At 42.7% G+C, this 27,640-nt stretch overlaps 1 protein-coding gene across 3 annotated transcripts in view; it reads left to right on the top strand.

The window, feature by feature from the left end:
- Window positions 1-27,172, top strand: part of LOC106601470 (BAR/IMD domain-containing adapter protein 2) — a 139,873-nt gene extending 112,701 nt beyond the window's left edge. The window contains exons 8-15 of one of the 3 annotated variants that reach the window (XR_014391726.1): window positions 1,361-1,636; window positions 7,472-7,639; window positions 8,149-8,218; window positions 8,490-9,145; window positions 9,981-10,134; window positions 11,310-11,350; window positions 19,574-19,616; window positions 20,222-27,172. Coding sequence is in view for 1 of the 3 variants with exons in the window: in XM_082972888.1 (XP_082829014.1) it covers window positions 1,361-1,636; window positions 7,472-7,639; window positions 8,149-8,218; window positions 8,490-8,691; window positions 9,077-9,145; window positions 9,981-10,134; window positions 11,310-11,350; window positions 20,222-20,291 (1,050 nt within the window). In the remaining 2 variants the exon portion in view is untranslated. Of the gene's footprint in view, window positions 1-1,360; window positions 1,637-7,471; window positions 7,640-8,148; window positions 8,219-8,489; window positions 9,146-9,980; window positions 10,135-11,309; window positions 11,351-15,369; window positions 15,473-19,573; window positions 19,617-20,221 lie in introns of those variants that run through there. The other 2 variants (XM_082972888.1, XR_014391727.1) reach the window with 2 other exon arrangements.
- Window positions 27,173-27,640: the final 468 nt, after the last annotated feature.

Here is a 27,640-nt window from a genome sequence, read left to right as displayed (position 1 = left end):
TATAGCTTCCGTCTAGAGAAGTAGATCTCTAAATCGTAGTCATGTGTTATAGCTTCCGTCTAGAGAAGTAGATCTCTAAATCGTAGTCATGTGTTATAGCTTCCGTCTAGAGAAGTAGATCTCTAAATCGTAGTCATGTGTTATAGCTTCCGTCTAGAGAAGTAGATCTCTAAATCGTAGTCATGTGTTATAGCTTCCGTCTAGAGAAGTAGATCTCTAAATCGTAGTCATGTGTTATAGCTTCCGTCTAGAGAAGTAGATCTCTAAATCGTAGTCATGTGTTATAGCTTCCGTCTAGAGAAGTAGATCTCTAAATCGTAGTCATGTGTTATAGCTTCCGTCTAGAGAAGTAGATCTCTAAATCGTAGTCATGTGTTATAGCTTCCGTCTAGAGAAGTAGATCTCTAAATCGTAGTCATGTGTTATAGCTTCCGTCTAGAGAAGTAGATCTCTAAATCGTAGTCATGTGTTATAGCTTCCGTCTAGAGAAGTAGATCTCTAAATCGTAGTCATGTGTTATAGCTTCCGTCTAGAGAAGTAGATCTCTAAATCGTAGTCATGTGTTATAGCTTCCGTCTAGAGAAGTAGATCTCTAAATCGTAGTCATGTGTTATAGCTTCCGTCTAGAGAAGTAGATCTCTAAATCGTAGTCATGTGTTATAGCTTCCGTCTAGAGAAGTAGATCTCTAAATCGTAGTCATGTGTTATAGCTTCCGTCTAGAGAAGTAGATCTCTAAATCGTAGTCATGTGTTATAGCTTCCGTCTAGAGAAGTAGATCTCTAAATCGTAGTCATGTGTTATAGCTTCCGTCTAGAGAAGTAGATCTCTAAATCGTAGTCATGTGTTATAGCTTCCGTCTAGAGAAGTAGATCTCTAAATCGTAGTCATGTGTTATAGCTTCCGTCTAGAGAAGTAGATCTCTAAATCGTAGTCATGTGTTATAGCTTCCGTCTAGAGAAGTAGATCTCTAAATCGTAGTCATGTGTTATAGCTTCCGTCTAGAGAAGTAGATCTCTAAATCGTAGTCATGTGTTATAGCTTCCGTCTAGAGAAGTAGATCTCTAAATCGTAGTCATGTGTTATAGCTTCCGTCTAGAGAAGTAGATCTCTAAATCGTAGTCATGTGTTATAGCTTCCGTCTAGAGAAGTAGATCTCTAAATCGTAGTCATGTGTTATAGCTTCCGTCTAGAGAAGTAGATCTCTAAATCATAGTCATGTGTTATAGCTTCCGTCTAGAGAAGTAGATCTCTAAATCGTAGTCATGTGTTATAGCTATCATGTGTTACACTAATCAATGACTGTTGTCTATATCCCCATCTGGTGTGTGTTGACTTATTGATTGATCTCTATCTGTCCAGGGTAAAGACCTGCTGACCCAGAAGATCCCAGTATGGCAGCAGGCTTGTTCAGATCCCAACAAGCTACCAGAGCGGGCCATGCTCCTAGCCCAGCAGATGGGCTCCGGGTCCAGCACGGGCACCGCTTCCCTGACCATGGGGGGCTCCAGCCCCCTGAACACCTCCAAGTCTAACCTATCCAACCTGGTCATCTCTGACCCCATCCCCGGGGCTCAGCCACTCCCTGTCCCCCCAGAACTGGCTGTCTTCATGGGTGGTGGGCTGGGGCAGCAGGCGGTGAGTGGTGGGTCTGGGTAAGCGGGCTGGTAATGTTGATGTCTGGGGAAGGTTTCTCTTACTCTGTAGGTGTTGGGAATATTAATATTCAGTTGTGAATTGTATTTGTTTTTATTAGTTCCTACCAAAGCAGCAGCTACTCTTCCTGGGGTTTATTATGGATCCCCATTAGTTCCTGCCAAGACAGCAGCTACTCTTCCTGGGGTCCAGCAACATTAAGGCAGTTATATACAAAATAAGAGGTTTAATGCAATCAGATAGGTAAAGGTGTCAGAGGAGGTAAAGGTGTCAGAGGAGGTGAAGGTGTCAGAGGAGGTGAAGGTGTCAGAGGAGGTGAAGGTGTCAGAGGAGGTGAAGGTGTCAGAGGCGGTTGAAGGAGTCAGAGGAGGTGAAGGTGTCAGAGGGGTTGAAGGTGTCAGAGGGGTTGAAGGAGTCAGAGGGGTTGAAGGTGTCAGAGGGGTTGAAGGAGTCAGAGGGGTTGAAGGAGTCAGAGGGGTTGAAGGAGTCAGAGGGGTTGAAGGAGTCAGAGCGGTTGAAGGAGTCAGAGCGGTTGAAGGAGTCAGAGCGGTTGAAGGAGTCAGAGCGGTTGAAGGAGTCAGAGCAGTTAAAAGTGTCAGAGCGGGTGTCAGAGCGGTTAAAGGTGTCAGAGCGGTTAAAGGAGTCAGAGCAGTGTCAAATATATGAAGCACATGGAAGCATACAATATCTTTGAAGATGACAGAACAGACTCTAACATAATTATAGAAGTACATATCCTGACAAATGTGGTGTGCACGCTAGCTTGTGAATGATCAATTGATTGATTGATTGATAGCCTGTACATGTGAAAGTTGGTTTGGTGCCTATAGATTGAATGGTTCAAAACTTACTGTTGGTGGGTTATTTTGTGCACATTTATGCAAATTCATACAGTTATAGTTGATCAATGTTTTTAAGAATTTGAAGTTAGGATAGCTTGAATATGTGAAAGTTGGTTTGGTGACTCTAGCTTGAACGGTTGAAGAGTTACTGAGGGTGAGTTATTTTATGCACATTTATATAGTTAAAGTTGATAACGATCTTGAAGTTAGGATAGCCTGAATGTTTTAAAGTTGGTCTTGTAGCTTATTTGGCCAAGGAGCAGAACCATTTTAAATACCTACCACTGTGTTACTGTGGTTCTCATTCAAACCCATGTAAATGTATGCACATTTGAAATGCTTATATTTGAAAAAGTATAAACCGTATTAAATCTGAGTGCATGCAATCTAAGTTGGGTCAGTCTGAAAATCTCTGAACAAACATTAGTTTGACATTGATGGCTTAAACGGTTTAAGAGCAGAGTCAAATCCAAATACTTCCCATTCAAGCCTATGGAGCTTTTATTGACAATTTTAAAATGGTTTCATGAAGTATAAATATTATCTGAATGCAATTAATCTAATTTGGGTCGGTTTGGAGTTGACCGTTTAAACGGGGAAAGAGGAGATGAATAGAAATGAAATGTCTATGGCCCGTTTCTCCCCCATTTGAAATGCATTAGGAGCTCATTTAAATATTGTTATAGTTTAAAAAGTATAAATGCTATCCAAAATATTTTTTCAAGCAACCTGAGTTGGGGCAGTCTGGACATTTGGAAGTTGGTTTTGTTTTTAATAGCTTAAATCGTTTAAGCGCTAATAATAATATGAGTATATAAGAAATGTAGAGAATACACACCTAATTACAACAAATTAATTGCTACTCTTAATTTAAGCTTGGATTTCAGGCGAGTGTGTCTGTGAATAAATTGTCTCTGCTTCCTGAGTAAACAGTAGACTAAATCGGCCTGTAGCCAGAGACTTCTGGCCCTCGGTGGGGAAACTAAACTACTCATTTACATATTATACTTTTAATGGTGCAGCTTATTAATTAGGTATTAAACTGGTTTTGTAAGATGAGAAGTGGAGGCTTATATATGACCTATGAACAACACCTCTATCTGAATATTAATTCTCTAACTGGATCTTTGCCAAAAGCTTATCCATCATTTCACTTTTTAAATACCCCCCCCCCCCCCCTCTCAATTTACTGTTGAGAGGTAGAACAGTAGAATATACAACATTTGGTTGTGAATCAGCAGTTTTTCCCCTTATGTCAGTCACTGACAGTCACTCAATTAACCATGTCAACTAAACATTTTTTAGATTGGTAAATTAGTCAAGCCAGCTATCTAAAGTTGTAGTAATCATGGGTGAATTACCGACCGGGGAGCCCCATTGATTTTGTTAGTTACTCTCACTCAGATATATTAAAAACTGCAAACATTTCTCTCCGCCCCATGGCAAAATGAGTAGAATTGCAGGAAGTTAGTAAACAAACTGGCTAAATCGTCTCTATGCTCCATGGCAGAAGGTGTAGAATTGCAGGAAATTACCTCTAAAAGTTCTCTCTACTATCAAGAGGGGGGCCGCTAAAATGTTTTGCTCACAAAGTTGCTGCATGTGTGGGTACGGATGTGGGTTCACAGTCCCGTGAGCCACTGCGGACCCTCATGATGAGTTCAGATTTTATGTGGGCCCCACCCCCATCATATTTTATTTGGCCCCCACCCCCATCAAAGTAGCCTGTCCCTGTTCTAGGCGAACCATTGAACGAAAGACTGTATATGGATATACTGTAACTTCTCCTACACAACCTACACACACTATAGATACCAGACTGTATATGGATATACTGTAACTTCTCCCACACACACTATAGATACCAGACTGTATATGGATATACTGTAACTTCTCCTACACAACCTACACACACTATAGATACCAGACTGTATATGGATATACTGTAACTTCTCCTCCACACACTATAGATGCCAGACTGTATATGGATATACTGTAACTTCTCCTACACACACTATAGATACCAGACTGTATATGGATATACTGTAACTTCTCCTACACAACCTACACACACTATAGATACCAGACTGTATATGGATATACTGTAACTTCTCCTCCACACACTATAGATGCCAGACTGTATATGGATATACTGTAACTTCTCCTACACACACTATAGATACCAGACTGTATATGGATATACTGTAACTTCTCCTACACAGCCTACACACACTATAGATAGCAGACTGTATATGGATATACTGTAACTTCTCCTCCACACACTATAGATGCCAGACTGTATATGGATATACTGTAACTTCTCCTACACAACCTACACACACTATAGATACCAGACTGTATATGGATATACTGTAACTTCTCCTACACAACCTACACACACTATAGATACCAGACTGTATATGGATATACTGTAACTTCTCCTACACAACCTACACACACTATAGATACCAGACTGTATATGGATATACTGTAACTTCTCCTACACAACCTACACACACTATAGATACCAGACTGTATATGGATATAGTGTAACTTCTCCTACACAACCTACACACACTATAGATGCCAGACTGTATATGGATATACTGTAACTTCTCCCACACAACCTACACCCACTATAGATGCCAGACTGTATATGGATATACTGTAACTTCTCCTACACACACTATAGATACCAGACTGTATATGGATATACTGTAACTTCTCCTACACACACTATAGATACCAGACTGTATATGGATATACTGTAACTTCTCCTACACAGCCTACACACACTATAGATAGCAGACTGTATATGGATATACTGTAACTTCTCCTACACACACTATAGATACCAGACTGTATATGGATATACTGTAACTTCTCCTACACAACCTACACACACTATAGATACCAGACTGTATATGGATATACTGTAACTTCTCCCACACAACCTACACACACTATAGATACCAGACTGTATATGGATATACTGTAACTTCTCCTACACACACTATAGATACCAGACTGTATATGGATATACTGTAACTTCTCCTACACACACTATAGATACCAGACTGTATATGGATATACTGTAGCTTCTCCTACACAACCTACACACACTATAGATACCAGACTGTATATGGATATACTGTAACTTCTCCTACACACACTATAGATACCAGACTGTATATGGATATACTGTAACTTCTCCTACACACACTATAGATACCAGACTGTATATGGATATACTGTAGCTTCTCCCACACACACTATAGATACCAGACTGTATATGGATATACTGTAACTTCTCCTACACAACCTACACACACTATAGATACCAGACTGTATATGGATATACTGTAACTTCTCCCACACACACTATAGATACCAGACTGTATATGGATATACTGTAACTTCTCCTACACACACTATAGATACCAGACTGTATATGGATATACTGTAACTTCTCCTACACAGCCTACACACACTATAGATACCAGACTGTATATGGATATACTGTAACTTCTCCTACACACACTATAGATACCAGACTGTATATGGATATACTGTAACTTCTCCTACACAACCTACACACACTATAGATACCAGACTGTATATGGATATACTGTAACTTCTCCCACACAACCTACACACACTATAGATACCAGACTGTATATGGATATACTGTAACTTCTCCTACACAACCTACACACACTATAGATACCAGACTGTATATGGATATACTGTAACTTCTCCTACACACACTATAGATACCAGACTGTATATGGATATACTGTAACTTCTCCTACACACACTATAGATACCAGACTGTATATGGATATACTGTAACTTCTCCTACACACACTATAGATACCAGACTGTATATGGATATACTGTAACTTCTCCTACACAACCTACACACACTATAGATACCAGACTGTATATGGATATACTGTAACTTCTCCCACACAACCTACACACACTATAGATACCAGACTGTATATGGATATACTGTAACTTCTCCCACACAACCTACACACACTATAGATACCAGACTGTGTATGGACATACTGTAGCTTTGCTGTCTTCGTCAGAATGCACTCCCAGGACTTCTACTTCAATAACAAATGTTGGTTTGGTTCAAAATAATCCATAGTTATATGCAAACAGCGGCGTTTTGTTCGTGCGTTCAAGACACTATCCGAAAGGGTAAATAAGGGTGACGAGCATGGCGCAATTCGTGACAAAAAAATTCTAAATATTCCATTACCGTACTTCGAAGCATGTCAACCGCTGTTTAAAATAAATTTTTATGCCATTTTTCTCATAAAAAAGCGATAATATTCCGACCGGGAATCTGCGTTTAGGTAAACAGACGAAAGAAAATAAAGCATTCGGTCGACTCGGGCACGCGCCTAAGCCCATAGTACTCTGATCGGCCACTTGCCAAAAGCGATAATGTGTTTCAGCCAGAGGCTGCCTCGATATCGTTCAGCTTAGGAAGTGTCACGTTAGAGCAAAGATCCTCAGTCTTCAATAAAAAGAGCCAAGATGAAACACAACTTCTCAGACAGGCCACTTCCTGCATGGAATCTTCTCAGGTTTTGGCCTGCCATTTGAGTTGTTATACTCAGACACCATTCAAACAGTTTTAGAAACTTTAGGGTGTTTTCTATCCAAAGCCAATAATTATATGCATATTCTAGTTACTGGGCAGGAGTAGTAACCAGATTAAATCGGGTACGTTTTTTATCCCGCCGTGTCAATACTGCCCCCTAGCCCTAACAGGTTAATGTGTCATGTAGTGCACGGTTCCCCAACTGGTGCCCCGTCAAATTTACAGTCTACAAATGATCATGTTCCGGCCCACCGATCATACTCTCAATACATTTTTTTTTTGCCTGCAGCTGAATCTAGTTGATGATCCCTGCAGTAGTGCATGTTTCTGAATGAATATATTCCCTGTTTCCAGAGGCTGATGGGTTCAGATGGGATGTCCATGGTGAACGGTACGACAGGACTCCACGGAGAGGAAGAGTACTGGACAGAGGGGGGGGTGTCAGTCTCCCAGCTCCAAGGAAGACCCTCCTCCCCCCAGGCCCCTTCCCTACCCCAGGGACAGGCCCCCACCCAGAGACAGGTCAGCACAGAACACAGAATTACATAGATAGTATATACTGGTAGAATATTGTACAGTTGCTTGGCGATGGGAATTTACAATTGGTATCCTCCAGGGATCCATCTTAGTGTCTGCTAATGCTAAAATGTAATGTAAATGTGTGTCTGTTAATATTCAAGTGGATGCAGATGATTCTGTAACTGTTGTTTTTACACTGGGTCAAAACAAGCAATGTGATTGGTTGAGAAGCGTTCTATGTGATTGGTGATCGCTTAGGTCATTTTGTTTTTGCCCATTGTAACGTTCAATTGAACAGTAACTGAATGCCTCGATGCCTGTCTGCCTGCTTTATAAAGCAAGCCACATCCATGTGACTCACTGTCTGTAGGAGTGATCTATTTTCATGAACGGGGTAGTGTACCTAATAAACTCTCTACTGAGCATATATATATATCACACACACACACTGTATGTAGATAATATACAGGTCATGTAGATAATATACAGGTAATGCATGTATCTCTATGCAGGTCAGTGAGCACTACTCCAATACCCTGCCCGTCCGCAGGCCCCAGCCTGCCAAGAACAAGACCTCTGTTGGTAAGAGAACCTAAGCTAACTCTGCTAGTCTCTGGCAGATAACTGTATACTGTTACGTCACTGTCTGGTAAGAGAACCGTATACTGCCAGCGTCACGTAAACAGGTTAATCTCCCCAAAGCAGATACGAATAACAATGACGTTGTGAATCAGCTAGTCTTAGTAACCAAGTTAGCAACTAACATAGCATCTTCCTTAGTAAAATCTCTTCCAGGAGCCACATAGTGCTGTGTAGCGTGACACTGATGTCCCCCTTCTCCACCCGGCCCCAGGTGAGACCCGTACCCTGCCCAGGTCTAGCTCCATGGCAGCGGGGCTGGAGAAGAACGGTCGTGCCCGTGTCCAGGCCATCTTCTCCCACGCGGCCGGAGACAACAGCACCCTGCTCAGCTTCTCTGAGGGAGACGTCATCACTCTGCTGGTCCCAGAGGCCCGTGACGGATGGCACTATGGGGAGAACGAGAAGAACAAGATGCAAGTGTCTGTCTGTCACAGAGACATGGAATGAAAGCTTGTGTCCAGTACTACATATCAATGGAGGCTGCTGAGGGGAGGATGGCTCATAATACTGGCTGGAACGGAGTAAATGGAATGGCATCAAACACATAATGTATTACCATTCCACTTACTCCGCTCCAGCCATTACCACGAGCCCATCCTCCCCAATGAAGGTGCCACCAACCTCCTGTACTGCATATTAACTTGTAGACTGACATTCAGAACTGAGGATTTTGCGCAAGTCTTTCTGCGTGATTTCCACAGAAGTCAGAGTTAACCGCAGATCTCAAGAGGATTCAGCTCTAATGTAGTCTACAGCACGCGTCATCATCTTAACTCATCTTACCTGTTTCCCCCTCAGGCGTGGCTGGTTCCCCTTCTCTTACACACGTGTGCTGCCAGAGAGTGAGAAGGAGAAGCTCCAGGTGAAGTAAGTAGCTAATATCCTAGCCAGTACTATACCATTCAGGTGAAGTAAGGAGCTGATATTGTAGCCAGTACTATACCGTTCAGGTGAAATAAGTAGCTAATATCCTAGCCAGTACTATACCGTTCAGGTGAAGTAAGGAGCTAATATCCTAGCCAATACTATACCGTTCAGGTGAAATAAGTAGCTAATATCCTAGCCAGTACTATACCGTTCAGGTGAAGTAACTAACTAATATCCTAGCCAGTACTATATCATTCAGGTGAAGTAAGTAGCTAATATCCTAGCCAGTACTATATCGTTCAGGTGAAGTAAGTAGCGAATATCCTAGCCAGTACTATATCGTTCAGGTGAAGTAAGTAGCGAATATCCTAGCCAGTACTATATCATTCAGGTGAAGTAAGTAGCTAATATCCTAGCCAGTATTATACCGTTCAGGTGAAGTAACTAACTAATATCCTAGCCAGTATTATACCGTTCAGGTGAAGTAACTAACTAATATCCTAGCCAGTACTATACCGTTCAGGTGAAGTAAGTAGCGAATATCCTAGCCAGTACTATATCGTTCAGGTGAAGTAAGTAGCGAATATCCTAGCCAGTACTATATCATTCAGGTGAAGTAAGTAGCTAATATCCTAGCCAATACTATACCGTTCAGGTGAAGTAACTAATATCCTAGCCAGTACTATATCGTTCAGGTGAAGTAACTAACTAATATCCTAGCCAGTACTGTACTGTTCAGGCTGGAACAATAATATGATAATGTCCAGTACCATCTCATCTCTTCACGTTCAGTAAAGATTGATTTGATTGACTGAATGATTGCTGTCCCCTCCAGTCTGCACCATGGGAAGAGCAGCAGCACCGGGAACCTGCTGGAGAGCGACATGTCTCTGCCCATGCCCGACTACGGCCTGACTGCCCGCCTGCTGGCACAGAGCCTGGCACAGAGCAGACCCAGGCCCTACAGCATGGCAGGCTTTACCACACAGGTCAGTGTTTGCGAGCGAACACACAGTCGGACAGATGCTGACACACAGATGGAAGGACGCTGACACACACCAGGCCACGGCCCTACACCATTTTCTCTACACAACTGAAACAGACAGCCATATACTTCTAAAGACACACGACAAACACAATCTCCCACTCAGAACACGCCCTCTTCCCAGTAATCCCCTGTGGTTGATTCAGTCTGGAGAGTAGAGGTGTCTGGTCTGATTGGCTATCTGGAGGACTCCAGTCAGTTTGGTGTATTGTTCTGTTAACACCATGTACTGTAAGGAGTAATACTGCAGGAGAACACAGGGATATAGATTAGGAACATGGCTCTGGCGCCATCTGCTGGAGGCTTTCTTTCAATAACTGCTTTTATAAGTGAGTTTCTGAAAGTACATCTATAAAATAGACACTGTGTGAGTGATCATACATGACCATACTTGGGGCTCCCGAGTGGCGCAGCGATCCGAGGCACTGCATCTCAGTGCTAGATGCGTCACTACAGACCCTGGTTCGATTCCAGACTATCACAACCAGCTGTGATTGGGAGTCCCATAGGGCGGTGCACAATTGACCCAGCGTTGTTAGGGTTTGGCCCGGGGTTGGCCATCATTGTAAATAAGAATTTGTTCTTAACTGACTTGCCTAGTTAAATAAAGATGATGTATAAAAAAATAAAAATTAAAATACAGTTACGCACAGTCATTGATGTATCATTAGGCCATGCTAATGTTATCTTTGTAAGGTATTAACTATTAATGGCAGGATTTGTGAGATTTAGGAATGAACTGTGTTAAGGAGTGTTCTAATGTAGGAATGAACTGTGTGTTAAGGAGTGTTCTAATGTAGGAATGAACTGTGTGTTAAGGAGTGTTCTAATGTAGGAATGAACTGTGTGTTAAGGAGTGTTCTAATGTAGGAATGAACTGTGTGTTAAGGAGTGTTCTAATGTTGGAATGAACTGTGTGTTAAGGAGTGTTCTAATGTAGGAATGAACTGTGTGTTAAGGAGTGTTCTAATGTAGGAATGAACTGTGTGCTAAGGAGTGTTCTAATGTAGGAATGAACTGTGTGTTAAGGAGTGTTCTAATGTAGGAATGAACTGTGTGTTAAGGAGTGTTCTAATGTTGGAATGAACTGTGTCATGATAATGTTCTTTTCCATTTCAGCCTGCCCTTGAGGACTATGACAGTCGCTTTGCTGCTGCAAGGTAAGAACCTTATTACCAACCTCCCTGAACTACTGACCTGTTAGTTACATTGAGTGGTATGAATGACTGATCACGATGTCGTATGAATGTGAACTACTGTACTGACCTGGTAGTTACAGTGGATGGTATGAATGACTGATCACGATGTAGTATGAATGTGAACTACTGTACTGACCTGGTAGTTACAGTGGATGGTATGAATGACTGATCACGATGTAGTATTAATGTGAACTACTGTACTGACCTGGTAGTTACATTGAGTGGTATGAATGACTGATCACGATTAAATATGTATGACTAGATACACAGCACTGAGTAGACTGGGATATGAGAGTAAAAATAAAACCACAATGAACAAAAATATAAGCGCAACATAAGTTACAGTTCATATAAGGGAATCAGTCAATTGGAATAAATTCATTAGGCCCTAATCTATGGATTTCACATGACTGGGAATACAGATATGCATCTGTTGGTAAAAGATACCTTTAAAAAAAAGTAGGGCTGTGGATCAGAAAACCAGTCAGTATCTGGTGTGAACATCATTTGCCATAGAGTTGATCAGGCTGTTGATTGAGGCCTGTGGAATAGCTGTGCAAAGTTTCTGGATATTGGCGGGACCTCGAACACGCTGTCATACACGTCAATCCAGAGCATCCCAAACATGCTCAATGGATGACATGTTTGGTGAGTATGCAGGCCATGAAAGAACTGGGACATTTATTTTCAGCTTCCAGGAATTGTGTACAGATCCTTGCGACATGGGGCCGGACATTATCTGGACGAAACATGAGGTGATGGCGGTGGATGAATGGAACAACAATTGGCATCAGGATCTCGTCATGGTATCTCTGTGCATTCAATTTGCCAACGATTAAAATGTAATTGTGTTCGTTGTCCTTAGCTTATGCCTGCCCATACCATAACCCCCTCCGCCACCATGGGGCACTCTGTTCACAACATTGACATCAGCAAACCGCTCGCCTACATGACACCATGTCTGCCATCTGCCCAGTACAGTTGAAACCGGGATTCATCTGTGAAGAGCACACTTCTCCAGCGTGCCATTGGCCAGCGAAGTCTGTTACAATGACTGTAAGGTCAAGACCCTAATTAGGACTACAAGTATGCATATGAGCTTCCCTGAGACTGTTTCTGACAGTTTTTGCAGAAGTTCTTCGGTTGTGCAAAGCCTCAGTTTCATCAGCTGTCTGGGTGGCTGGTCTCAGATGATCCTGCAGGTGAAGAAGCTGGATGTGGAGGTCCTGGGCTGGCGTGGTTACATGTGGTCTGTGGTTGTGAGGCCGGTTGGACGTACTTCCAAATACTCCAAAACGACATTGGACGCGGCTTATGGTAGAGAAATGAACATGAAATTCTCTGGCAACAGCTCTTGTGGACATTCCTGCAGTCAGCATGCGAATTTCACACTCCTTCAAAACTTGGGACATCTGTGGCATTGTGTTGTGTGACAAAACTGCACATTTTAGAGTGACCTTTTATTGTCAACAGCACAAGGTGCACCTGTGTAATGATAATGCTGTTTAATCAGCTTCTTGATATGCCACACCTGTCAGGTGGATGGATTATCTTGGCAAAAGAGAAATGCTCACTAACAGGGAGGTAAACAAATTTGTGCACAGAATTTGAGAGAAATAAGATTAACTTTTATTTCAGCTCATGAAACATGGGACCAACACATTACATGTTGTGTTTATATTTTTGTTCAGTATAGATCATTAAAGACCGATATTGCTTTGATGTGGAAGTTTAGCTGTTTAGTCTGAGTTAAAAGTTGGAGACACTGCAGCTCTTCAGGCTTTGGATAAAAGTGTCTGCTAAATGGCATATATTATATAAGACCAGTCTTGGATGTCCAGCTCTGAGGAAGCTTTCATTTCTCCTCTTTTTGGGTCTTGCTTGCTTTTTCCTCAGACTCCATAGCTGCTATATTGACTTGTGTTATTTAATGACAACAGCATTTCATATAACTAGTGTCCAGAAGGTTTATTCTCCAACTGTTTCTGAGTCAATGTTTGTCTCTCAAACTGACTCTATCCCAAGTGGCACCCTGTTCCCTACATAGTGCACTACTTTTGACCACAGCCCAATGGCACCCTATTCCCTATAGTGCACTACTTTTGACCAGAGCCCTATGGGCCCTTTTCAGAAGCAGTGCCGCTAATTAGAAATAGGGATCCATTTGGGACATAGTACGTTTCTGTAATCCAATCAGAAGTCAGATCCACTGCTGTGGGAGGAGGGGTTAACCTAGGTTCATCTGAAGAGATTGATTTATTTCTGTCTGTCTGACGATGGGGAAGGTTTGTGTGTGCACGATCGCGTGTGTGCGCGTGTGTTTACTTGTATGTATGCGTGTTGTGACATATCGAATTACATCATTCTGACCTCATGTTGACATCACTGCTTGGTGAGGCTGGAGCTCTGATGAGCTCTGGTCTGGCGCGCCAAGTCCTTCTACATAGAGTTTGATAGAGAGCTCTTTTTTGCATCTTTGCCATAATGGCTTCTGTGACAGCATTGGTAGCACCATTGAGGGATTTCTCAATTTTAAAGGAAAACTCCACCCAAAATCGATCTTTTGGTATTTGTTTCATTAGTCCATTGTTGACGTAGTACCAAAAACGTTGTACTTGTCAGCAATCAAGTTTTCAACATACGTAACTTTAAAAAAACAGAAATCATACCCATCATCTGATGCTGTATTTTACGGGGATGATTTCAGTTTTTTTAAGTTACATATCTTGCTGACAAGAAAAACTTTTTGGGGACTATGTCAACTATGGACTAATGAAGCAAATACCAAAAGATCGCTTTTGGGTGGAGTATTCCTCTAAAAGAAAGAAGGCAATTTCTTCTTCTTCTATTGACAGTCGGTTAACAAACTGAAATGATCAACACTGCCACCTGTTGTCTGAACAGGTATAAATCCAAGGTTGGCTATTTAAAACCACCTCCATTTATATAATGTTTGTTCCGTAGTATCATTCATTGGCTGATCCCTCCTGATAACCTGGAAGCAATTATGTGATCCTTCCATAACCAATAGGATGTCCCACCCAGTTGACTACTTCAAAATGGTGAATGTTCTCAATGGAGCTGTCCATGCTAAAACAGGCTTTGTTGCACTTGAGCTGTCTATCCAAGTCTATGGTCGTTTCACATACTCCTTTTGTTCCTGAATATCTGATTCTGGGTCAGATCTTGTATTTATAGACCTAATGGGCCCAGGGTGTCTCCACCCTAGAGGCACTGAACTCATCTTACACCAGACCCCCACTGCCAACCAGATGACTTGGATTACCTCATCACAAATGGCCTCTACGTTACTTGGGTCGAATTTGCATATTGTTCAAAAAGACAAGTGATTCTGTGAAACATTTAAATATCAATACATTCAATTTCTTTACCCTTCAAAAGTTCGTTTTCTGCTATCATCATTAATATTCAGATAGTGATATAGAGGCTTGGGTCGTGTTCATTAGGTTACCAAACGGAGGAAAACTGACTGAAACAAGTGGTACTAACCTGGACTTGTACAATAAGAAATGCAAATGTCTGTTGCAAAGCGTTTTGTGTGTCCTAATGAACTTGACCCTGATGAAGGGAGTCCCATCTCGGTAACTATGACATCCAGGTGTGTTTTGGTATGGGAGGTTTAGGTGGGAGGGAAGTACTTGCTCCTCATGGTGCGTGTTTGAGATGGACGACACTGCAGTCTGACTGTGCAGAATCAGTGATCTCCGACTAACTACTGATCACTACTCATCATGTGATCAAAATGAGTGATTCTGTGCCTTGCCTTGTTCAAACTGATCCACTCAAAACACGCTGATGATACAGCACCCCTCTCCTCCCTACACCGCTCCTCCCAAATCCACCACTGCCTGCCTGCCCTCCTTGCCTTGTGGCTGTCTTGTCCCTCCATCTTCTCTCGGAGTGTGTCTCTTCTCTTCCCACCTGGCAAGCTTCCTTTTTCTTTGTTCCTTGTTCCACAGTTCTGATCCCGATGGCAAATTGATTTCGACAGTGTGAGAACAGACAGACAGAGACAGCTCCCTACCGGATAGCACAGGGGCCTCCCCCTCTCTTCCCAGACCCCCCCCCCCCCCCCCCTTCCAGTCTCTTCCCAACAATCTCACCACTTAGTCTCTCCACCTCAATCTCACCCCTTAGTCTCTCCCCCTTAGTCTCTCCCCCTCAGTCTCCCCTTAGTCTCCTCCCTGTCTCTCCCCCTCAGTCTCCCTGTATCCCCCTCCTCCCCCCTGCTTCCACGCACTCCTTCTCCAAGTGGAAGAGCTCCAAGTCTCATCCCTCCTTTCTGTCCTTTCTTCCTCTCCTTGATCCCTCCTTCACTCCTTCCTTCCTCGGGTCGGTGGCGGTGACAGTGGCGGTTGGTGGGTAGAGGATGAGGAGGGCGCTGAGAGGGAGAGCCAGGGAGGAGCCCGTCCACCAATCGGCTTGCAGCGTTTCCCACTCTGAACTCTAAACTTTAAACTTCTCTATCTAATCAATGTCCGTGCGAGAGACAAAATGGACACTACTAACTCTCAATCTCAAACAAGAGACTGCCTTTGCCACTGCTTGTCTTTGACTTTCATGCATGTACATGGTTGTGTCATTTTGTTAAATCTGAAAAGACATGTTCGTGTACAGTACAAGTGCCAAAAATATCAACATTGTATACAGTCATTGTACTCACTCAGCCACTGAACTGGACTAAACTGCTTTCTCTAAAGCACGTGGAATGACTTAACATGATAATGGAGACTTTGGATGTGTCAAATGGAACCCTATTCCCTATGTACATTTGACCAGGGCCCATTCTATAGGGAATGGGTGCTATTTGGGACGTAGCCTTTGTTTGCAGTGAGGCTGTGCAGATATTCTGTCTGTTGTTCCTTTGATATACCCTGTGGCGCTGCACTCATTGCCTGGTGTGACCTGTCAATGCTTTGAGGTTTTTGTCGACAGCGTCATTATGCCTTACTTCTGAAATGTTCCTTTTTTCTGTGGTAGTTTAATGTGCAACTTAGGTTGTGGAATATAAATATCTTAGTTTAACTTGGACACCCCTTCAAATTTGACACAAGAATCACTTTTGTTTTATCAACTTTTGTCTGGGTGATAATTACCATCCTGGACGAATTTCGTATTTTCCTCTTTTTATGATTCTTTAAATCAAGATGATTATTTTGAAAAAATATATAAATAAATGTTTCACAGTGCAAAATATATCTGGTTTCAAATCACACTATATACCTCCAGTCCTTTCTAGGACCTCCTCCAAGCCATCCCATGAGTGGTCAGTCTGAAATATTCATTTCCTTGAAATACTCCTTGATGGACCTGTTTGGACCTTTTCTGACCCCTGAATATGCTCTTTCAGCAGTTGACCCCTCTACAACCATTTGATCCTTCCATGACCTTTGTCTAATTTTCTCCATAACTGCTGTGATCTAGTTGAAAGAAAGTACAAACAATATGTTTAATAATATGATTATCATCGTATGTCCTGAGTGATTATGTCCTTTTTTGGTCTTAATTTCTTTGAAAAAGGCATTGTGTTGTTGTAAAAAGATTTCCAGAAAAATACAAAATATTTATTTGAATAATATAAAAAGTTATTATTATCTTTGAGCATGCTAGGTGCAATGATCAGAAATGTGATACTATTGAACTTTGACATTGAATGTATGGTGACTTTTTACAAAAAGTATTCTAAATAAAACATATCTATATATTAATAAACAGTTTGTTCAGACGAGAGATCTGTTCTGTCAAATTAATGACTTAAAAAATATATATATTTGAAATTATTTAATAAAAATTTTTTTCTATTTTGATTGACATCAGTATGTTTTGGACCAGTACTGGCCAAACTTGTTCTTTTTTCTGCCATCTTTTTTTTTGTGAATCATCACTCGTCACATCATTTCCCACATATGAAGTATTGTCTGTTGTCATGGCGTCTGCATCGTCCACACCTCATCCCTACCTCTCCCTGTCCACCTCATCCTCTATGCACTACCTCTTGTATCCCATAGCAACCAAGCTCTGATCGCCACGTCATCATGATGTGATTTGAACCATTTGAGTATCGGTGTGTGTGTGGTGAATGTGTGTGTTTGTGAAGGGCACTATAGATGTATTCCTCTCCTTTCCTTCCTGCCTCCTCTCCTTTCCTTCCTACCTCCTTTCCCTTTTGCCTCCTCTTCCTTCCTGCCTCCTCTCCTCTTCCTTCCTGCCTCCTCTCCTTTCCTTCCTGCCTCCTCTCCTTCTTTAGACAGTATTTCTCTAGTTTTGCTGCCATGTGAATATAATCCTAGTTTGTTTGAACTTTCAGTTGTGTTAGGGTTATAGCCTGAAGCCATAGGACGCATCCCAAATGGCACCAATATTCCCTACACAGTGCACTACTTTTGGGCTCCCGAGTACTTTTGGGCTCCCGAGTGCCGCAGTGGTCTAAGGCACTGCATCTCAGCAGTCACTACAGGACACCCTGGTTTGATTCCAAGTCCCATAGGTCGCCCCACAATTGGCCCAGCGTCGTCCGGGTTTGGCCGGTGTAGGCCGTCATTGTAAATAAGAATTTATTCTTAAGTGACTTGCCTAGTTTAAATAAAGGTTAAATTAAAAAAATATATATATATTTGACTAGGGCCCATATAGGGTGTAATTTGGGACGCTACCCTAGTTTCTTGCTCTGTGGATATAGTGTAACACACTCAGTATAATACTGTCTGATCTGATCTAGTAGAGCAGTGGTTCCCAAACTGTTTCCGTTTCTGTTACCGTACCACCAACTGTTTCTGTTACCATACCACCAACTGTTTCTGTTACCGTCTCACCAACTGTTTCTGTTACCGTCTCACCAACTGTTTCTGTTACCGTACCACCAACTGTTTCTGTTACCGTACCACCAACTGTTTCTGTTACCGTCTCACCAACTGTTTCTGGTACCGTCCCACCAACTGTTTCTGTTACCGTACCACCAACTGTTTCTGTTACCGTCTCACCAACTGTTTCTGTTACCGTACCACCAACTGTTTCTGTTACCGTACCACCAACTGTTTCTGGTACCGTCCCACCAACTGTTTCTGGTACCGTACCACCAACTGTTTCTGTTACCGTCCCACCAACTGTTTCTGTTACCGTCTCACCAACTGTTTCTGTTACCGTCTCACCAACTGTTTCTGTTACCGTCCCACCAACTGTTTCTGTTACCGTCCCACCAACTGTTTCTGTTACCGTCTCACCAACTGTTTCTGTTACAGTACCACCAACTGTTTCTGTTACCGTACCACCAACTGTTTCTGTTACCGTACCACCAACTGTTTCTGTTACCGTCTCACCAACTGTTTCTGTTACCGTACCACCAACTGTTTCTGTTACCGTAGCACCAACTGAATTCTGCTGTGCCCGGAGTAACCCCCCCCCACGTGCATTTTACCAGTAACCCTGTGGTCTCATGAGTCTTTTCAAGTACCCCCTGTGTATAGTCCTAGTACCCCCTGTGTATAGTCCTAGTACCCCCTGTGTATAGTCCTAGTACCCCTGGTTGTGGAAACCTGTAGTAGAGAAGGTGCTGTGCTATAGCAGCTACACATGTCCCCTTGACAGCCCTGTGGTTAGGCTTTTTACACATGTCTGCAGACAAACATCAGGCTGTGACTTGGCTAAGTGGAGGGCATGAAAATGTGTATTGTCAGTCTTCCATCGTTCTTCACAAATCCAGTCAAAGAGCTGGCTTCCCAGACACAGATGAATCCTGTAGTCTTCGAACAACAACAAAAAATATTTCTCAAGCAACCATGATTTTTAAACCAGGAATAGATTGCCTCCCAAATGGAACCCTAATCCCTTTTTATTGTGCGCTACTTTTGATCAGGACTCTGGTCTAAAGTAGTACACTATATAGAGAATAGGGTTCCGTTGTGGACACATATCAGGTTTAATTTGTGTCTGGGAAATGAACCCTATATCAGTTAACGTATGTTCATCTGACATCAGACTAACTTGCTGTGCCAATGCCTTTAAGAACTGTGACCTCACTATGCATGACTTCACTATGAGAGATGAGCTTTAAGCACCCTATTCCCTACATAGTACACTCAAACGTAGTGCACTGCATAGGGAATACGGTGCAGTTTTGGATGCACACTAAGGCAGTCAAACCCAAGGGTTTTCTTTACCTTCCAGTTTGGGTCCAGAAATGTCCCGGTTCTGAAAGAACAGGACGTCAGTAAGTCACCAGCCTCCATCGCCGCTCGCTCGCTCACTCAGCCAACCAACTAATCACACACTCTCTGGTTCTCTCAGCTGTCATTGGCTGTCTGGCTTCAGTAAGGTGCTGGACATCCCTGTTTTGTTTTTTCCTTTTCCAACCTTCGACCTCTCTGATTGGCTTTCCTTCCTGAGTCGGGGTTTCTTCCAGCCAATCCAGGAGGCCCTGGGTTGCAAAATAATGTTTTTCTATGGAGGTAAAAGTGTCAGAAGACTCCTAAGTCCTTCTAACCCTGCCTGTCTGTTCTGTACTCTCAGATTAAATGTTTAACACTTCACTCCAATAATAAGCACTACATTGTTTGTTCTCGCCTGCATGCTGGCTCTAACATTCACTTTATAAATAATAACTACAGACACACATTGAGAAACAAAAGTATTTAGTCAGTGGAGAATGGCTACTGTTATTGTACATTCTGGTTTCTATAGGGGTCTCTATAATCTACCAAACAGCAGACTGAAGATAAATACTTTAGGATTGGGATTAGGGGTTTGACCAAAGTGTCTTCCATGTGTGTTCTATCCAGACTAAACATCTCTCTTCCTTGCTCCCTCTCTCCACAGTGACCGAGCCCTGGAGATTTACTTCAGACAACCCATCAATGATGACAGATCAGCCCCTATATTCTACTAGCAGGGGCCCTCACAGCACCCCTGTGGGTCCCTGGCCCCTCATCCTCCCCTTAACACCCCTGTAGGCCCCTGTGGGTCCTTGGCCTCTCACCCTCCCCTTAACACCCCTATAGGCCCCTGGGGCTCCCTGGCCTCTCACCCTCCCCTCACAGCACCCCTGTAGGCCCCTGGGGCTCCCTGGCAGGCCCCTGGGGCTCCCTGGCCTCCGATCCTCCTCTCACAACACCCTTGTGGGTCCCTGGCCTCTCATCCTTCCCTTAACCACCCTGTAGGCCCCTGGGGGTCCTTGGCCCCACCACCTCCCCCTAACCAGCCTGTGTGTCCCTGGCCCCTCACCCTCCCCTTAAGACCCCTGTAGGTCTCTGGCCTCTCTAGCTGTCACAATACTGAGAATGATGAACCTATATTTTCATTTCTATGTTCCTGTAACTTTAAATAATGTACAGCAAACTGTCTAAGAGGTTGAAGGTAAATACTGAGAGGGAGGACAACGTGTGGTATGTATATAGGTTATATTACAGTAAATTGATAGTTACACTGGATGTAGATGTACAGTATAACATAAGTACATTTGTAAATACTTTTTCATTTAAAACTATTTCTTGATATTTTAAACCAAGTATGCCCAACGCTCTTCCTGAAGATCTACCATCCTGTAGGTTTTCAATCCAACCATCCTCCAACATACCTGATTCCACTAGTTAAGGTCTGGGTGACCTGCTAATAATTAGAATCAGGTGAGTGAGTGAAAAAGTACAGGACGGTAGATCTTCAGGAAGAGGGTTGGGCAGCCCTGCAGCAGGCCTACATGCTAGCCTAGAACTGCTGTCAACTAGGATGGGCGTTAGGGAGGCTCCACCACTACACTTACACTGCCTTGCAAAAGTGTTCACACCCCTCGGATTTCCTCACATTTTGTTGGTACAAAGTGGGATTAAAAAGGAATAAAATATATTTTTTTTGTCAACAATCTACACAAAATACTCAAGTCAAAGTGGAAGATGTTTTATTGATTTAATATGAATAGAGATTACATAACAAAAATATAGTCGTTGCATAAGTATTGAGCGCCCTAAATCAATACATTTGACTTAGGGGGGCGATTACAGCTGTGTCTTCCTGGGTAAGTCTTTTAAAGCTTTACACACCTGGATTGTGCAATATTAGCCCATCTATTCATTTTAAAGTTCTTCAAGCTCTGTCAAGAAGTCTCGCTATTGATTTAAGCATATTTATGTCAAAACTGTAACTTGGCCACTCAGGAACATTCACTGTCTTCTTGGTAAAATACTCCAGTGTAGATTTGGCCTTGTTTTATAGGTTATTGTCCTGCTGAAAAGTGAATTCCTCTCCCAGTGACTGGTGTAAAGCAGACTGAAGCATGTTTTCCTCAAGGATTTTGCATGTGCTTAGCTTCATCCCTGCATGTTTTGGAATATTTTTATTCTGTATATTCGTATTGTTCTTTTCAATCTGCCATTGTAAGTTACTATTGTGGAGTCTCTACAATGTTGTTGGGCCAACCTCAGTTTTCTCCCATCACAGCTTTTTTTAATCACCAATGGCCTCATGGTGACATCCCTGAGCTGTTTCAATCCTGCTGCTCAGTTCAAAATGAGGACTGCATCTTTTATGTGTCTGGGTGGTTTAATACACCATCCACAGAATAATTATGAACTTCACCATGCTTAAATATATATTAAATGTCTGATTTGTTATTGTTCCCCATCTACCAATCACTGCCCTTCTTTATAAGGCTTTTGAAAAGGTCCCTGGTCTTTGTAATTTAATCTGTGCTTGAAATTCAATACTTGACTGAAGGACCTTACAGATAGATGGTGTATGTATGGGGGACGGAGGAAGGGTTAGTCACTAAAATATCATGTCAACCCCTATTACACACAGTGAGTCCATATAACTTCAAATCAAATTTTATTAGTCACATGCGCCGAATACAACAGACCTTACGGTGAAATGCTTACTTACGAGCCCCTAACCGACAATGCAGTTTAAAAAAATATGGATAAGAATAAGAGAGAAATGTAACAAGTAATTAAAAAGGAGCAGTAAAAAAATAACAATATAGGGGGGTACCGGTACAGAGTCAATGTGCGGGGGCACCAGTTAGTTGAGGTAATATGTGCATGTAGGTAGAGATAATTAAAGTGACTATGCATAGATGACAACAGAGAGTGGCAGTGGTGTGGAAAGGGAGGGGGGCAACGTGAATAGTCTGGGTAGCCATTTGACTAGATGTTCAGGAGTCTAATGGCTTGGGGTAGAAGCTGTTTAGAAGCCTCTTGAACCTAGACTTGGCGCTCCGGTACCGCTTGCCGTGTGGTAGCAGAGAGAACAGTCTATGACTAGGGTGGCTGGAGTCTTTGACAATTTTCAGGGCCTTCCTCTGACACCGCCTGGTATAGAGGTCCTGGATGGCAGGAAGCCAGTGATGTACTGGGCCATTCGCACTTCCCTCTGTAATGCCGTGCGGCCGAGCAATTGCCATACCAGGCAGTGATGCAACCAGTCAGGATGCTTTCGATGGTGCAGCTGTAGAACCTTTTGAGGATCTGAGGACCCATGCCAAATATTTTCAGTCTCCTGAGGGGGAATAGGTTTTGTCGTGCATACTTCACGACTGTCATGGTATGCTTGGACCAGGTTAGTTTGGTGGTGATGTGGACACCAAGGAACTTGAAGCTCTCAACCTCCTCCACTGCAGCCCCGTCGATGAGAATGGGGGCGTGCTCGGTCCTCTTTTTCCTGTAGTCCACAATCACCTCCATTGTCTTGATCACGTTGAGGGAGAGGTTGTTGTCCTGGCACCACACGGCCAGGTCTCTGACCTCCTCCCTAAAAGCTCGTCTCGTTGTTGTCGGTGATCAGGCGTAGCACTGTTGTGTCATCAAAATTAATGATGGCGTTTGAGTCGTGCCTGGCCGTGCAGTCATGAGTGAACAGGGAGTACAGGAGGGGACTGAGCACGCACCCCTGAGTGGCCCCTGTGTTGAGGATCAGCGTGGCGGATGTGTTGTTCCCTACCCTTACCACCTGGGGGTGGCCCGTCAGGAAGTCCAGGATCCGGTTGCAGAGGGAGGTGTTTAGTCCCAGGGTCCTTAGCTTATTGATGAGCTTTAAGGGCACTATGGTGTTGAACACTGGCTGAGCTGTAGTCAATGAATAGCATTCTCACATAGGTGTTCCTTCTGTCCAGGTGGGAAAGGGCAGTGTGGAGCGCAATAGAGACTGCAGCATCTGTGAATTTTTTGGAGCGGTATGCAAATTGGAGTGGGTCTAGGGTTTCTGGGATGATGGTGTTGTGAGCCATGACCAGCCTTTCAAAGCACTTCATAGCTACAGACTCGAGTGCTACGCGTCGGTAGTCATTTAGGCAGGTTACCTTACTGTTCTTGGGCACAGGCACTATGGTGGTCTGCTTAAAACATGTTGGTATTACAGACTCGGACAGGGAGAGGTTTAAAATGTCAGTGAAGATACTTGCTAGTTGGTCCGCGCATGTTTGCAGTACACGTCCTGGTAATCCGTCTGGCCCTGCGGCCTTGTGAATGTTGACCTGTCTAAAGGTCTTACTCACATCGGCTGCGGGGAACGTGATCACAGTCTTCCGGTACAGCTGGTGCTCTCATGCATGTTTCAGTGTTATTTGCCTTTGTAGTCTGTAATGGTTTGCAGGCCCTGCCACATCCGACGAGCATCAGAGCCAGTGTAGTACGACTCGATCTTAGTCCTGTATTGACACGTTGCCTCTTTGATGGCTCGTCAGAGGGCATAGCAGGATTTCTTATAAGCTTTCGGGTTATAAGTCCCGCTCCTTGAAGGCGGCAGCTCTAGCCTTTAGCTCAGTGCGTATGCTGCCTGTAATCATTTTTACATTTACATTTTAGTCATTTAACAGACACTCTTATCCAGAGCGACTTACAGTAGTGAATGCATACATTTCATACATTTTTTTCTCTGAACTGGTCCCCCATGGGAATCGAACCCACAACCTTGGCGTTGCAAACACTTTGCAAACACCATGCTCTACCAACTGAACCACACGAGACCACTGTGCCTAATCCATGGTTTCTGGTTGGGGTATGTACGTACGGTCACTGTGGTGATGACGTCATCGATGCACTTATTGATGAAGCCAATGACAGATGTGGTCTTCTCATCAATGCTATTGGAGGAATCCCGGAACATATTCCAGTCTGTGCTAGCAAAACAGTCCTGTAGCTTAGCATCTACTTCATCTGACCACTTCAACTGACCACTGCTTCATCTAGTCACTGGTGCTTCCTGCTTTCATTTTTGCTTGTAAGCAGGAATCAGGAGGATAGAATTATGGTCAGATTTGCCAAATGGAGGGCGAGGGAGGGCTTTATATGCATCTCTGTGTGGAGTACAGGGGGTCCAGAGTTCTTTTCCCTCTGGTTGCACATTTAACATCTTGATAGAAATTAGGTCAAATGGATTTAAGTTTCCGTGCATTAAAGTCCCCGGCTACTAGGAGCGCCGCCTCTGGGTGAGCGTTTTCTTGTTTGCTTATGGTGGAACACAGCTCATTCAATGCTATCTTGGTGCCAGCCTCTGACTGTGGTGATATGTAAACAGCTACAAACAATATGGATGAGAACTCTCTCGGTAGGTAATGTGGTCTGCAGCTTATCATGAGAAACTCTACCTCAGACGAGCAATGGCTCGAGACTTCCTTAGATATCGTGCACCAGTTGTTGTTTACAAAAATACATAGTTCGCTGCTCCTTGTCTTACCAGACGCCGCTGTTCTATCCTGCCGGTACATAGTATAACCAGCCAGCTGTATGTTGATATTGTCGTCGTTCAGCAACGAATCCGTGAAGAATATGATGCTACAGTTAATGTCCCGTTGGTAGTTTAATCTTCCCAATAACTCGTCCATTTTATTGTCCAAAGATCGCATGTTTGCGAGCAGAATTGCGGGGAGTGGGGGTTTATTCGATCGCCGCCTACTCCTCAGAAGGCAGCCTGCCCTCCAGCCTCTCTATCTCCACCTCCTCTTCACGCAGATCACTGGGGTCAGGGCCTGTTCCTAAGGGAGCCGTATATCCTCCGCCTCGGTCTCGTCAGAGTCATGAAAGAAGAAATAGGATTCTGTTAGTCCGTGGTGAGTAATCGCAGTCCTGATGTCCAGAAGTAATTTTCGGTCATAAGAGACAGTAACAGCAACATTATGTACAAACATAGTAAAACAATAAGTTACAAACAACGCAGATAAAACAAAAAAAACACAATCGGTTAGGGGCACGTAAAACGTTTGCCTTCTGCTCCGGTGCCATTTGCTCCGACGTCAACTTTTGTTAAGCCAAACTAATTTAGGCTTGCCTGAACAAAGGGGCTATATTTTAGTTATCTATTTTTATCAATCTTCAAAAAAAAAAAATATTCCACTTTGACATTGGTGTAGTTTGAGTCGATCGTTGACAAAACTTTGTAACACAATAAAATGAAGAAATCCAAGGGGTATGAATACTTTTGCAAGGCACTGTAGATAGTTAATGTCTTCTTGCAGTTAAAAAGGTGTCGAAGTTTGTTAGACCAATCCATTTGTTTTAATTTGTACAAATCATGTTTTTCCATAATAGACCTCAGTATTCTTTGATACAACACTGTACATTTCACATTGAACATCCTATAGATAGACTACTAACTTACAGTATGAGCATAGTAGAGCATTGAAGGAAGGCTTGCAGAAACCCAGTGAGATACGCATATCGCAAACTCTTCCTTGTTCAGTCCATACCGATCTTCTTTGCAGTGAAATAAAGTACCTTACAGCAATGTGTCCTCAAGCTAAGGCAGGGGTCATTTAGCAGCTCGTGGAAATGGATAGTGATGTACAATGAATGTGATCAAACATAACTGCAAAATTAGCTACTGCTTCTGTACAGGCCATAGACCATCATAAATAACACACCATATTGTCTAGGAGTCGTGATACAGTATGCCCAGTAACATGGGAACTGTGCCTTCTGTCTGTCTGTCGTTTCCTATGCAGCTTCAGGTTAAAGCATCATCCTAAAACACTGCTATAAGCAAAGGGAACATGGATCACTTTTATCTGGATATTGTTTGTTATATTGTTCTTCAGAATGTCACAAATGTTATTTTCTTTGATTTAGGTTTTTCTAAAATGTTTGATCAGCTAAGTAATTCTATTGTAAACAAAATGTTTTTGTTGCTTGAATATGTTAAACTACTACTGTACTACTACATACTCTAATGGTAGCATACAAATAGAGAAATGCTATGAATTCCCTTCTACATTTTCTTCTTTTTAAAGTGAGTATTATAACTTTATAATAAGATGTTAGCTAGCTACATCAGAAATAATAGCTGATATGATTTGACGTTCAGATTTAGTTTCCCACCTCAGAATAACAAATAGAATGTTATTGTCATAGTGTGATCATGCTGACTCAGTAATATACACTGTAGGCCTATCTGAAATCACACCCTGTTCCCTTTAGTGCACTACAATTAGTCAGAGCCAATCTGGGCACTATGTAGGGGATAGGATGCCATTTTGGACACTTATTGATTGTCTTTAATAGGGGTCAGAGAAAGGACAGTGGTCACGCTGGTTAGTGTGGAGGTATAAGAGAGAGAAACTGATATGAGTGTAAGAATCAGAGTCTCAATAGATACCACTGGTTGGATCCAACTTTAGATGACTGTTTGAGAACAGGTAAACCACTGGCTAGGCACACCAGAAGGGTTTCAAATTCATTTTATACGGTTTTATATTTTCTCACTCTGTTCCTGTATCTGTATTGTACAAAAATGACCTTTGTACACATTCATGACCTTGTATGAAATAAAACAATTGGACACAAGAAATGTTGAAATGTTGTGTACTAACTACTGCTATGCATGTCAGAAACCAAGGATGAAGACCTGGGTTGTGTTGAGTAAAGCATACCATGATCGTATGAAGACCTGGGTTATGTTCAGTAGAGCACACCGTGACCATATGAAGACCTGGGTTGTGTTGAGTAAAGCATACCATGATCGTATGAAGACCTGGGTTATGTTCAGAAGAGCACACCGTGACCATATGAAGAACTGGGTTGTGTTCAGTAGAGCACACCGGGAAAGTAGAAAAAAAAATTGCAACAGAAAAATTTGCTGCAAACAGCAATGAAATTGGGTGCTGCCTGGCTTGTGAGCTGAAAGAGACCGTTGCATGGAAGCATTATACGTCCTCCCCCTTGTACATGTAACAAACAAAAAAAACAATGTGCAAGTTAAGTTGATAGAGCGAAGAGAAGTGGACTTATTTCAGGTTTAATTGAAGATTCAATATAT

Source organism: Salmo salar, chromosome 03, assembly GCF_965601325.2.
Source record: "Salmo salar chromosome 03, fSalSal1, whole genome shotgun sequence".
NCBI classification, from domain to species: domain Eukaryota; kingdom Metazoa; phylum Chordata; class Actinopteri; order Salmoniformes; family Salmonidae; genus Salmo; species Salmo salar.
The sequence above is the reverse complement of the archived record's forward strand: the minus strand, read 5'-3'. Positions and strand labels throughout refer to the sequence as shown.